Source organism: Vipera ursinii, assembly GCF_947247035.1.
Source record: "Vipera ursinii genome assembly, chromosome: 15".
NCBI classification, from domain to species: Eukaryota; Metazoa; Chordata; class Lepidosauria; order Squamata; family Viperidae; genus Vipera; species Vipera ursinii.
In genome coordinates, this window is record NC_139528.1 from 726,223 (window position 1) to 739,792 (window position 13,570).

A 13,570-nucleotide genomic window follows, 5' to 3' on the forward strand; every position below is an offset into this window, starting at 1 on the left:
CTGGGGGGGGGGGAATAATGTGGTCAAAGACGTCCCCCGTTAAATTTCACAAGTTATTGTAAAATCGGGTCGATTCAAAGCAACTTTTAACCGCCTTCACTTTTGCACCTGCAAGAAAAGCTCCCCAATTGCTTCATTTATTGTGGGGATGAGACAGCATACAGGGCGGAGGTACAAAAACTATCCGTATGGTGTAGTAACAACAACTTGCACCTAAACATCGGCAAGAGGAAAGAGATGGTGTTAGACTTCCGGAGAAAAAAGGAGGAACCTGCCCCACTTTACATCGGGGAGGACTGTGTGGAGAGAGTTTCCTCCTTATTTCTGGGAGTCTACCTCTGCAAGAAAACCAACAAGCTCAGAGCACCACGGAGTCCTTGTTTGAACACTGAGCTTCAAATATTCTCCTTTAATTTTGCCCTCCCCTCCCTATCTTGGTAGCGAAAATCCGTGCCCAAAGTTTTCCAAGTAAATTCTCCAAAAACATCTGTTGCTAAATGAACATTTGTTAGGTGAGAGGCGTAACTTTTACAACTTTTCTTGCCACAACTGTGAAGTGAATCTCTGAGGTTGTTAAGTTGGTAAACACGGCCGTTAAGCGAATCCAGCTTCCCCACGGGCACTTTGCTTATGAGGTGGTCGCAAAAGGGGATCACGTGACCCCGGGACACTGCGACCGTCGTAAACACGAGTCGGTCGCCAAGCGTCCGAATTTTGATCATGCAGAGGCTGCAAGTCCTAAATTTGCAAAGCGGTCACAAGTCCCTTTTTCTAATGCCGTTGTAGCTTTGAGCATTCACTAAATGAAGCGTCGTAACTTGAGGACTATATATATATATAGTGGAATTATGAAAAACGTTATTTTAATAAAGACTGGGTTTTCTTTAATGCTTTACAACATCCAACTGGGGGGTGGGGACAAAAAAACACACAGACGTCAACACGGGGAACCCCCCCCCAGCCGTGCTCGATGGGACCCACACGTGAAGAGACGTGGACCACGGAAAGACGGGGGTGGGAAGAGTGCTGGCAGGGCAAGTCCCACTTTCACCAGTGGGAGGGGGGTGGGTTTGGAAAAGAGAGGTCTCTTTCCCCAGTGGGGAAGAAAACAAACTTTTTACAACAAGCGGCCTCGGCATTCGATGGCACCACAACAACACAACAGTTTTTTGCCTTCGACACTTCCCACTTCGTAGTTGTAATCCCAGGTGAGTTCCGTCCCCGCCCGGATTCTCCTACGAGAAGAAACCGGCAGATTATTATATTTTTAAGCAATGTTTTTGTAGGGCTTTTTTTTTTAAAAAAAATTGGGGCCCGTAAAAGCCAGACTGAGCAAGGAGACTAAAAAAGGGTGTGCAGGAAAAGGGTGCGCGAGGTTTTCGGAAGGAGGCCGTTGGGATTGCAGGTCTTCCAAAAACGGGGCCTCCGTTCTCCGGCCTGCGAAATGGGTGCAGGAGCTCCTCAAGCTGTGTGCTGACGGAGAAAGAAGCCCTACGCCCCGCTAAGCCATGGACTGGTTAAAGGTGGCCCACATTTCATGCCAGAATCTGATGCTTCGGGCTGTTTTCCTCCTCCTCCCCCTCCTCCCCTGCCTCCCCCCCCCCCGTGGAAGGCTCAGAAGTGCCTCGTTTTTAAGAGTTTGGGGAATTTCCTGGGGGGAAGCAGCCTTTGGACAAGCTTCTTAAGCCCCCACCTGGAAAGGAGGGGAACCCCACTTTTGTGTGTGTGTGTGTGAACTGGCTTACTTGCTGGCGAAGAAGGCCACCCAGGGGAAGCGGAGGTCGTGCGTGTCCACAAAGACGTTCTGGACGAAGAGGTTGGGGCTGCAGCTATGCTGGGGGAGACGGAGGGGAAGGAGAAAGGTCAAAGTCTTGGCCCAGAAGCGCTGGGCGAGGTCTCCCAGGGACGAACCAGGAGGGATGAGGGGAGGGGGAGCCAATCCGGGCCAAGCCCAGGGAGGGGGCACCCCCGGATCTCTCTCTCTCTCTCTCTCACGTTGAGGTAGCGTCCCAGGTTGCCCTCCAGCTTGGCGTCGATGATGTAGCAGGACTCTTCTCCGTCGTAGAACTGGCGCGTGTTCCGGCAGAGGGCCGCGCTCTCCCCGGAGGCCAGGTTGGTGGACTTGATGGCGATGCCGTGCGTGGATTTCAAGGCGAAGCCACGGGTGGACTTCACGGCCACCTGCTTCTTCACCGGCCCTGCAAGAGAAGGGGGGGGGCGTCCCGTGAAAACCTCCTGCTCAAGCAGCGGGTCGGGCTAGAGGACCTCCAGGATTCCCTTCCACCAGAGGTAGCCGTGGGAAGTCAGGATCCGGCGGCATCTGACAGAGCGTAGGCAGTCCTCGGCTTACAGCCGCTGGTTTAGTGACCGTTTGAAGCTGGAAATGAGGCCTCTTGTCACGTGAGCAAAACTGCTCGGCAACCGGCTTGGACCAAGGCTAGCCTAAGGGGAACCTCCGCAGCCAGGAGCAGTCTATCTCACCCAGCCGGGAAGACAGGCTCCTCTTCCCCTCAGGGGCGTCCTCCGAGCCGGACGAGATGGTCTGGATGTCGTCGCTGTCGTTGGCGTTGACCTGGATGGGCCCCGGGGTCAGACGGGCGTTGTCACCATCGCTGTCGGTGCTGCTGGACAGCATCAGCACGTCCTACCGAGGGGAGAAGAGCCCTTCCCGGTGGTCTCCCTTCCACGGGGGACCCACTTAACCCTGCCTAGGAACCGCCAGCCCCCCCCTTTTTTTCCTGCCCGTCCCTCAACCTTTGAGCAGCCGAGCCGGGCCCCCCTCCTCCTACGTTCCGGCAAGCCGAGGCTTGCAGGAGAAGCCCCCCACTCACGTCAGGATTCTGCCCCTCGGAGTGCCTCCGGCTCTGATGCGAGGCGGTCTTGCTGGGGGGCCGCCGGGCCCCTTCGGGGATGGGCGGGTTGGGATTGTAGCCGTAGACCCGGCTGGCGTGGCTGGGCCTGAGCAAGAGGGCAGGGAGAAGCGGGGCTGAGCTCCAGAGCCCCGGGGGACCCCTTCCCTGCGGGGGGGGGGGTTTGGCAAAGGTTTCCGGAGCCCTTCCCCAAATTACAGAAAAGCGAGGGGGGGTTGGGAGGGAAAGGGGCAATTAATTGAAGCCTGAGAGACGCCAAGGGGCAGCGTTTGGAAGGCAAAATAGGTTTATGGGGTGCTTCCAGGAAACGAAACCCCCCAGCAGAGACCCCACCCCCACCCCCCAAAGCTGGGCAGAGAATGCCCAAACGTCTTACGTGGGTTTGGCTGCATCGTCCGGTTCCTACGGAAAGAGAGGAGAGAGAAATTCCCTGTTTCCTTTCTTTCCCTCCCCTCCCCTCCCCTTCTCCCCCCCTCCCTCCCTTCCGCCCATCTCCCCTACAAGCTGATGCTGGGCTGCTTTTCAGCCCCAGATTGTCCCCTTCGGACGCTCTGCCCAATTGCGGGGGGTGTGGGGGGGTGCTTTCCCTTCCCGGCCCAGCCGGCGGACATTGAAAACACCCCCCCTTGCAGGACCGTGAAAGCAGGAGAGGAATCTGATCACCTGGGACCCTCCGTGTTCCCCCCCACCCCTGCCCCGCTTCTGAGCAGAGACAACCCCCCACCTCTTTCTTCTTGACCTTCGGCTCCCCCTCCGGGCCCGGCTCGTCCTTGCTGGGGGCCCCCCCGGCCTTCTCGCCCTGGCCGGGTTCCACCCTGGGGGGCTTCGCCTCGGCCCCCTCCTGCGTGCGGAAGGAGGAGCGGCTGTCGCTGTCCTGGTCGGCCAGGGTGTTGGAGCTGAGCCAAGAGGCCACCTTGTTCTTGGGGGTCTCCTCCGAGACGGGGGGCTTGCAGCAGGGCGGGGGGGCTTCCTCGTGGCCGGCTGGCCGGCCGGGCCCGGAGTCCTTGGAGGCCGTCTCGCTGAGGCCGTTCTCCCGCTGGCCCCGCGTCTGCCGGCGGGTGGCGTAGCTGCGCCAGACCGAGCTGGTGCTGAAGTCCTCGTCTTTGCAGAAGTTGTCGTCCGAGCTCTCCTCGTTGGACTCCTCGGCTTCCTCCGAGCCGGTGTGGCCGTCCTCGTCGTTCTTCAGGTTGACGCCGCTGCTGTCCGAGGAGCACTTGGCCTCGCTCTCGTAGCCCTCCTTCGAGTTCTCCACGCTCTCGATGTGGTCCAGGTTGGCGAAATACTCGTCCCCCATCTCCAGGCCCTCCTTGTCCGCAAAGTCGTCCGTCAGGATCTTCCCTGCCGGCAAAAAGGGGAGGGGGGCGGCTGAGCGCCAGGACTAGGAACTTGCTCTTCGCAGAGACAGACGGTTGTTTCACAGCAGAGGTGGGGAACCGTGGCCCTTTAAAGACTTGTGGACTTCAACTCCCAAAATTCCTGAGGCAGCACGGCTGGCTGAGGAATTCTGAGAGTTGAAGTCCACAAACCTTAGAAGTTGCCCAGTTTCACACTTACGATCCGTTGCTGAGCGCCCTCCCCCCAGCTGCACGGTCCCAGAGCTTCCCCTGTGGAAGCGCAGCCTTACCGGCGTAGATGCAGACGAAGGAGCCCTTGGCGATGTCGTCCAGGCACCGGATGCCCCAGCCTTTGTTCTGCGTCTTGAAGAGCTGCAGCCGGACTTGCAGGCCGTGCTGCACCAGCCGGTTGGTGCACATGTTCAAATTGCACTTGCAGCACTTGTTGCACTCGTACACCCTGGGGGGAGGACGCGGGGGGAGGGGAGATGCATTTTTTGAGGTCAGTCGTTAAACGGTCTGTGGTCACGAAGCGAAACAATTGTTTCCTGTGGGTCTTTTGCCAAAAAGCAGAAATAAACACGGGGGGGGGGAGGGGAGTCCTGGCCATTTGAAAATCAGAACGGGATCATGAGTGCCTTTTGGGGGAAAACTTTGGTCACTAAGGGTCCGGTCGCACGTTGAGGACTTTCTGTAATGGAAATCCAGCAGGAGCCAGGCTAAGGGTTGGGATTGATCCTGGCTCAGGCTCATCTCGGGGGACCCCTCCCCCCGAAATCCCCACTCACCCCGTGGGAAGACACTCGTCCAGGCGCTTGTGCTGGTAGCCAGAGTTGTGGTTGATCTGCCCGCCGGGGGTGCAAGCCGTGGCCTGGACCGTCAGCTGGTGACAGGCGCATTTCGATCTGGGGAGGGGGGAGACAAACGGGGGACGCTGCGGTAGCTTCCTGGCAGATAAAGCCAGATCCCGGGGCTGGATCTGGCTTAAACTCCAAACCGGGATTTGGACCCCTTTGGAGGTGACCAGGCCGAGCCCGAGGAAGGGAGGGAGGGAGAGGTCAAGTGCGTCACCAGTCTCGACTCCCTTCATGCCCACAAGTGATGTCTAGATAGGGATGGGGAGAGGTCCTTCAGAGGTCAGAGTGGGGGGGGGAATAAATTGATGAATACATAAATAGAAACCTGGGGATAGAAATGGGGTCCTTCGGAGGAGAGGGCCGGGGGGGGCAATACATGTCATCAATCAATCAAATAGACCGGGGATGGGAGGGGAGGGTGTTCTTGGGGGGCCGAGATGGGGAGGGGGGGCGCTCACTTGTCCCTGCAGCCGTCCTCGCAGTCGCAGCCCACCAGGAACTCCCGGCCGGTGTTGATGAAGACGCCCTTCCCGGGGAGGCGCTCCTTGCTGTAGGCCACCTGGGGCGGGGGGGTGCTGTCGATCTCGTTGACGCAGGAGAGGGGCACGTCCTCCCGGCCTTTGGTGATGTCCGCGATGTAGTAGAAGGGCTTGTAGGGCTGGAAGCGGCGGTCCACCAGCACGTAGGGGTCCAGGCAGAACATCTCCAGGAAGAGGAAGTCGCACTCCGTCTCGAAGAGGTAGCGCTCGATCTCCCCCATGCCGCGCAGGCACAGCCCGCAGGGCGTCTTGTACACCACGTGGAAGCCCGTCTTGCGGTTGATGCGCCGCCGCGCCGTCATGCGCCGGAAGTCGTGCAGCAGCGGGATCAGCAGCGGGTTGCGGCTGCGGTGCAGGTCCGGCCGGGCGGGGCGCACTCGGCTCAGGCACCGGAAGCTGCAGACGTGGGGCAGGTAGAAGAGCTTCTCCACGGGCGCCCGGTAGGAGGGCTCGCTGGGCACCCGCTCCAGCATGCTGTGGAAGGAGGGCGCCGTGCCCGCCGGGGGGGCCTGCGCCCCGGAGAACCTGCCGGGTGGAAGGAGAGGAGCGTCGGCCCAAGAGGGACCTTGGAGGTCTTCTAGTCCAACCCCATGCTCATGGAGGAGACCCTATGCCATTCCAGACAAATGGCTGTCCACTCATAGAAACCTCCAGCGATGGAGCACCCACGGCTTCTGGTGGCAAGCGGTTCCACTGGTCCTTAATTCCCGGAATTGCTTCTCTCCCTGGATGAGTTTCTGTCCGTTGCCTTCTGGTGCTCTGGAGAATAGGCTGAGCCCCTCTCTTTACGGCAGCCCCCCAAATACTGGAAGACTGCTATCAGGTCCCCCCTGGGCCTTCCTGTCGCCAGTCTGGCCTCACCCAAACCCTGCAACCGTCCTTCGTTCCGTTTTATCCTCCAGCCCCCTAGTCGTCATTCTTAGGGGGAGACGTTCCAAGATGGGGCCAACCCCTCTGCCACACTTTGGGGCAGCCCTTTGGGGCTGGGCCCACTCCCAAATCCTGGCAACACAGTCAAGGGCCTCTCCAGAGTCCCGGGACAGGGAAGGCCCTGAAAAATTGTGACCCTCCTTCCCAAGCAGGCCGAGGCCTTCCAAAGACCCAGCCTCTTCCAGGCCCCAGCCCCAGCTCACCTGAACTGCTGGGTCACTCCTGTCCGGCCGACGGGCGGCGTTTCGCTGAGGACGGGAGAGGCTGGGGGGGACAGGCCTGATCCGGTCGAGCCGGGCCGTAAGAACGAGGTGCTTTTCTTCGCCACTTGTTTTTTCGCCTGAGCAAGCTGGCTCTCCGAGCTGCGGGAGGTAAAAAAAAAAAAAAAGGTTTTATAGGCAGTCCTTGGCTTACAGAGGTTCATTTAGTGACCGAAGTGACGACAGCCCTGAAAAAAGGGACTTAGGACCATTTTTCACACCGATGGCCACTGCAGCCTCTTCAAGGTCACGAGGTCGACAGGCAGATGCTAGTCAACCGGCTCGTACTTATGACGGTCGCGGTCGTCTCCTTCTGCGGGACCCGTGTAACTAGCTGAGCAGCTCCAGGGACCGCCTTAACAACCGTGGCAAGAAAGGTCGCAATGTGGGACAAAGCTCACTTAACGAGTGCCTCACTTAGCAACAATTGTGGTCATAAATAGAGGACTGCCTGCATTTTGCTCCCAAATCGGCCACCGGTTCATATGCAAGTGCGGAAGGAGCTGTGGGTCAAGTAAAAAGGTGAGAGGAAGCTGCTTTACGGGCGGCTTCGCAAGAGCCCCCCCTCCCCGGAAGCGGGGACTTTGCCCTCTCCCCCCCCCCCACAGCTTACTCTGTTTCCCCAAAGAAGGCGGTCAGTGGCTGGGCAGTGGTGATGGGAAGCAGGGGCTCTGCGGGCTGGAGCTGCTGCTGAGGGCTGGTTCCAGTCAGGTCGTGGGTGTACTGCACCACCGGGCCCTTGGTCCGCACGGCCCCTGGAGGGGAAGGGCAGGTCAGGGATTTCGCCCCGGTCCCCACCCAACACTGCGAGTCGGGGGTTGCCTGTCTTTATTCTCCTCTCTGGCTTTCCCTCCCCAGCCCTGTGCTGGGAGAGCGACATACCCACGTTGGGCCTCGTCCTCATTTGCCCGGCCTGCTTCTTGTCGTGGGTGGAAGCCGTGGCCGTCTTCATGCTGAACATGGGCTCCAGGCGGGTGGAACCGCGGTAGATCCACTCGCAACGTTTGTCATCCTGGCCAAGAAAGGGATGAAAAGAGAGAGGCAGAGAGACTAAGAGAAAGGGACAGAGAGAGACAGACAGAAGGGAAAAGAGAGAGAGAAAGGGACAAGGACAGAGAGAAAGAGAGAGGGAGGGAGGGGGAGCGAGGGGACGTTGGGCCATGCTGGAAAGAGAGTTCAGCAGGGGAAAGGGAGCAGAGAATCGGGTGGGAGCCCTGAGCCCCGCCTACCAGGAAGAGGATTTTGACCAGGCTTCCGTCCACCTCCTCCACGCGCGATTTCCACCAAGTCCCCTCCCACTCGGTCTTGATCTGCTGCCCGCTCTTGAGCAGCACCATGGGCCGGTTCGGGTAGGCGGTGACGTACTCCTCGATGAAATCCCGGCAGGAAACATCCTCAATGTCCTCCCAGGCCTTTTTCACTGCGCGAAGGAGACGCCGTGCCAGTTACTTCTACAGGGGAGGCTCGACTTGCCAAAGCTCGTTTAGTGACTGAAGAGTAACGAAACACCCCCTCCCCACACACACCCACACCCAAGCCCAGCTCATCTGCCCAAAGCAGAATCCAGGAGGCAAAGTCCAACTCACGTGATCTGCAGACAAGATAAAGCTCGTGCTGAATGACGTAGGAGGCGTAACCATCGTCGAAGAAGATCAGGAACCTAGAAGAGGCACAGAGAGGAACGGTGAGTTCCGGTTTGCAGCACATCAAGGAGAATCAATTGGGGGGGGGTGTGTGGAAATAGCAATTTTCCCCACTTCAGAAACAAGCTGAATACAGGCAGGAGCCCTAGTTAGAATACCAGGCAAAAATTAATTTTGCCATTAATTTTTCTTTCCTTGTGACTTTTTCCTGGGTTGATCTCCCAGCTTTACTTAAGGAATCCTAAATAAATACTCATCCTTCCTGATATTCCCCCCGCTCCTTCTGTTTCTGAAACCCAAGAGCGGCTTGCCCTGACCTCATCTTATTCTTGACGTTGGGCATCTCGGCTACGATTCCTGCGTAGAGCCAGACCTGGTTGCCATCTTTGTATTTGGCCACAACCCGGCTGCCAACATTCAGCCTCTCGGGCACCGGGTGGCTGTCGTAAGCAATGTGGTTGCCCGACAGCAAACTCTTCCCTTTATTGTCGAATTTTACCTTGTATTTCTTCCCAGGACCTAGGAGAGGAGAGGAGAAAGGTTTCGTTTTAATTTAAAGCAAGGCTCTAGTCCTCATGATGATCAGAGACAGCTGGTCAAGAGAAAGAAGTATAACTTGCTGGAGAGAAGGCCGTTCAAAATATACTTTTTTTTCATAAATAGAGGCACGTCGATTACATGGGCCGGAGAAAGGATATAATTGTAGATCTCCAGATGTTATAAAATGAAGAGGGTTAAATAAACATACAATACTGATCGAAAAGGAAAAAATTACAATTGGTTAATACTAAACTGACTCAAATGTTGTTTCTTTTCTTTTTCTTTATGTCTTTCTTTTCCTTCCTTCCGTCCTCTCTGTTTGTGGTTTTTCTCGTCAATGAGTTTCAAGAGGCAGCTTTTTGCATACTTGCCAAATTTAGCAAGCCATCTGGGCGCAAATCTTGCGAAGGCGTTGTCAGGACCCACCCCAAAAACTCTTGGAGTCAGTTCCAGTCCAAAAGGAATTTTTACTATGACATGCTTGGTTGTGGAAATACAAGACAGGACTTGGTATTGTTTTACAAACTGAAACTCTATAAAGGGATCCCGGTTCAACCCCCCTTCCCTCAACCCCATTTGGTCAGCCCCCATCCTTCTACTTCGTGTCATCCCTTTCGTGGGAAAAAGGGAACTTCGGATCTTTACGGTTATTGCCTTCTTCCTCTACAGAATAAACGAAGACGCAGGCCAGATGCCTTCTTCCCTAACCCTCCCTTTTGTTCCCCCAGTTCAAAAGGTTCCCTTGGCCTTTGAAATAACCTAAGGCAGGCTGAATCCACATGTGCTCCTCCTTCCTCAGGAGATGGCAGAATCGGGGGGGGGGGGGGAATAAAGTTTTAAACATACATTTATGAATGTGATATAAATGGATGCTGACAGGCGTTTTCACACTGCGCAAGGCTTGGCCAGGCCTGCTAGGATCCCAGGGGCAATTTGAGGGGTCCTTACCCACTGTCTGGATGGCAATCAAGGTGCCCTTATGCCAGGTCTTTGTCCGTTTCTTGCCCAGGACACGGTCCCCAACCGTGAGGTCGCCATCTTGGGTGAGTTCACAGCCAGGGCTGGCTTGCTGTAATCCTGTTGGGAAAAATAAAGGGGGGTTTGGGGCAATATTTCAGAAGTGGCTTGCCACTGCTTGCTTCCCAAGGCTGAAAGAGAATGACTCACCCAACTCGCTCTGTGCCTAAGGAGGACTAGAACTCACGACCGCCTGGTCCCTAGCCTGCCACCTTTATTGCTACGCCTAACTGGCTCTGGCAGATGAGTATCAGATTTAAAAAAAATACAAAGCAATCAACTGCCACATAAGCAGGTAGTGCCACAACAGCCGGCTCAAATTTACATTTTCGTCTCTTTTCTCCACAAAATGAAAGCTAGCTACTCGTCCTCATGATTTCAAAAATACGTTAGAAAGAAGCGGAGGAGGAAGAGGAGGCAACGCCTGCATTTCAGAATTAGGATTTCCCAGGATGGGGCCTCATCCTGCTGCAGAGTTCACTACGCTTTACCCTACGTCGTGTCCATTTATTCTCGGGCTCCATTTTAGACGGCATTCTTTCCCAAGGATATCTGGGTATGGAAGAGACCCCGAAAGACCGCAACTGTCTACAGCGCACACACCTCTCTGGGAATCCAGGCTGCCTGACTTCTTGTTAACCGCGTCCATGAACTTCTGTACGTCTTGAGCCGATTTCCTCATAGCAGCCATGGCTTCTCGGAGCTGCGGGGGCGGGGGGGGGAGGAAGCAAAGCGCCTGTTTGATTTCCTCATGGAAACAGACAAAAGCCGGGAGGAATTCAGGTAGGGACGGACAGCATCTTAGAAAAAGGAAGACGTTTGGCTCGATGCCGTTTGTGGGTGCCAAGTTAAATCTTTTCGGCAGGGAGAAGATGAGACCGGTGGGCAACCGTTGCCCAGCTTGCAAGCAAAAGCTGGTTCAAAGCAGGATTTCAGCTTAACACGCCTCACCTGGTGGCATCCACAGGACCAAAGCAGAGTAATCTAACTTTTCCCCCCCAAAAGGAAGAGCTATTTCATGGATTCAGTTTACCTGTTGAAAATGCCCACCCACCCCCCTTGGTTTCTAACAAGGTTATTTTTTTCCTAACTAGGTTAGTGAATTAAGCTGTCGTTTCCCCTTCCAGCCCCACCAACCTACCAGGGTCTGGTCCTTTGCAATTTTGTTACTTGGATCTGGAAAGGAAATAGAAATGAAATGCAGCATTTTCCAGACAAAAAGGATCGAAGCACAATTTTAAACCATCCTGGCTAGGTAACAACAGATGGATATAAAGCTTGAGCAAACGTGGGCGGATCCCACCGGCTCACCAACCTGAGTCTACGCTCATGACGTCGTCGTCATCTTCGTCGGGGATTTCAATCACTTCCATGGGTTTGCTGGAGCTGTTCTCCGAGTCGGAGTCCGTCTCTCGATATTCCATCCCCAGGTTGACGTAAATGTCTTTGACCAGCACCTCGCATTTATCCACCGCCCTGGGAAGGAACCAGAAGTAGTTGCCGATTGAGGCGGAACCAGCAAATCAGAGCTCCTGGGAGCTTTCGAGGAAATGGGATCAAACACTCAATATACAAGTTTGTTTAGAGCAGCGCTGAAAAAAGGACCATTTTTCCACACAACCGCTGCAGCACCTGACTCGTATTTATGACAGCTGCAGTGTCCTGGGGAAGGAGGGGGGGGTCAGGGGATCCCCTTTTTGTGACTTTCTGACCAGCAAAGTCAGTGGGGGAAGCCTGATCCACTTAACAACCGTGTTACTAACTTAATTGCGGCGATTCCCTTAACGAATGTGGCAAGAAAAGTCGCAAAACGGGGCAAAACTCGCTTAACATCTGTCTCACTTAGTAACAGAAATTCCGGGCTCCGTTGAGATCGGTAAGTGGAGGACAACCTGCACTTTTGACAGGCCTTGAAATGTTCATCGCATTCCGTGTTATTTCTTGACCATCCCAGCTGTGGTGAAACAGCCTGATTGCTAAATACTCCCCTCTGGCGAGCTAAGGGCTTAGGCAACTAAGGGAAGTAATGCAGATATTTCCTCTCCCTCGGCATGTTTAGTCCTTGATTTATGACTAGTCACTTAGCAAACCTCTCAAAGTTATGACAGACCTCCCTCGGGTTACTTATGACCCAGTTTTGAAGTTTCAATGGTTGGGCCATTTTACGATTGTCACAACTTAGACCCCCCCTACAGGTAGAGTCTCCATGACGGTTATATCCTGAAGACTACCTGTATTTATACTGTGAGTCTCTAGCTTTTCCCAAATGTACAGGTGTGCCAGAGGCCAAGCTGTTTTGCTTACTTCACGGCGTTTTCAAGGAGCTGGTCCACATGGGCCACTTCAGCCTCCTTCTGCTTCACACACTCCTCCAGGCGTTCCAGCTCCTCCTTCCGCTGCTTGACATACTCGGATTTCTCCAGCTCCTCTTCAATCAGCTGCTTCAGCTCTTCCAGGGAGATGCCCATCTCTTCCACCACCTCTCGCTGAAGCTCCAGTATGTCCTCGGACTCTGCCATGGCGGCTGAACCTGAAACAATTCTGAATAAGAGCAAATGACACCTGGGGGCCAAAAGGCTGTTGTCTGCCACCTGGGCTGGGTTCCCCCCCCCCCCTATTTTCTTCTGGTCTCCGACACGGTACCGATCTCGCCAACGTCTGCGAAGAATATATACATGCCACAAAAGCTAACAAGTGAAGTCTGTGAGTCGCAGAAATTTAGGGACACGAAAGTTCAAACTGGGAACTTAACCGCAATGTTTCTTTAGCTGGATGCTGTTAGGAAGAAAAATGACGGGTAGGGAGAGACTCCACCTTGAGCCCCTACCGTTTGGACTCTAAATACGTCCACCTCTCCCTTGGCTCGGCAAACCCAAAGCTCGCCTTTAACCCAGACTAAAGGGAAGCAGGGTTAGTTATATCAGCGTTTCCCAACCTTAGGAACTTGAAGATGCGTGGACTTCAACTCCCAGAATTCCCCAGCCAGCGTAGCTGGCTGGGGAATTCTGGGAGTTGAAGTCCACGCATCTTCAAGTTCCTAAGGTTGGGAAACGCTGAGTTATATGACTGGGATGGCTGTGTCCAGGCAGGCTGAGCCTAATGGACACTGTAGTCCAAGACCAGAGAAACAGGGCCGGGTGGGGCACACCTGAGTCTACTCGCTCCTCCCCATTCTGCCCCCCCTCCCCGGGGGACCCCCCTGCGACCCCTCCCCTTCCAGAGCAGCCCCCCCACTCAGCCCCTCCCCAACTCACCTTCTCCCCTCGGGGGGCGGGAGGGGGGGGCTTATTTTGCCTGGAACCCAATTAGGCTCCGCTGGGGGGACTGAGGGGGGGCACTTTAGGCAGGACAGGAAATCCATTCAACGTGCTTCCGGGGGCGGGGCTTCGCTCGTACCCCGGCGAGGGCGGGTGAAGTTGTACGCATGCGCCCTTGGGAGAGCGGGCCGCGCGACGTCGCGGGAGAAACATCGCGCATGTGCCTCGGGGGAGGAGGAGGGTTGGGCCGCGCGCGGCGCGCAGGCGCACCGAGGAGTCCTTCGTTGAGAAAGAACGAAGAGGGCCCCGCCCTTTACTCAGAG

At 55.6% G+C, this 13,570-nt stretch overlaps 1 protein-coding gene across 3 annotated transcripts; it reads right to left on the reverse strand.

The window, feature by feature from the left end:
* Positions 1–121: 121 nt before the first annotated feature.
* Positions 122–13,351, reverse strand: SETDB1 (SET domain bifurcated histone lysine methyltransferase 1; the record flags this gene model as incomplete). 3 transcript variants are annotated; one of them, XM_083374306.1, is made up of 22 exons in its annotated part: positions 122–1,235; positions 1,746–1,834; positions 1,996–2,198; positions 2,482–2,644; positions 2,832–2,958; positions 3,247–3,272; positions 3,595–4,208; positions 4,495–4,664; positions 4,993–5,109; positions 5,520–6,125; positions 6,734–6,892; positions 7,404–7,545; positions 7,673–7,802; positions 8,020–8,210; positions 8,377–8,450; positions 8,751–8,952; positions 9,922–10,050; positions 10,594–10,693; positions 11,132–11,166; positions 11,306–11,466; positions 12,295–12,531; positions 13,245–13,351. In XM_083374306.1, the coding sequence occupies 22 exons, from the start codon at positions 13,349–13,351 to the stop codon at positions 1,118–1,120; spliced, it is 3,900 nt and encodes a 1,299-aa protein (XP_083230432.1). In that variant the 3' UTR covers positions 122–1,117. The 3 variants fall into 3 exon arrangements, with proteins under 3 accessions (XP_083230432.1, XP_083230434.1, XP_083230433.1); XM_083374308.1 differs by lacking the exons at positions 11,132–11,166; positions 12,295–12,531; positions 13,245–13,351 and having other exon boundaries at positions 11,306–11,441; XM_083374307.1 differs by lacking the exons at positions 122–1,235; positions 1,746–1,834; positions 1,996–2,198 and having other exon boundaries at positions 2,504–2,644; positions 7,404–7,594.
* Positions 13,352–13,570: the final 219 nt, after the last annotated feature.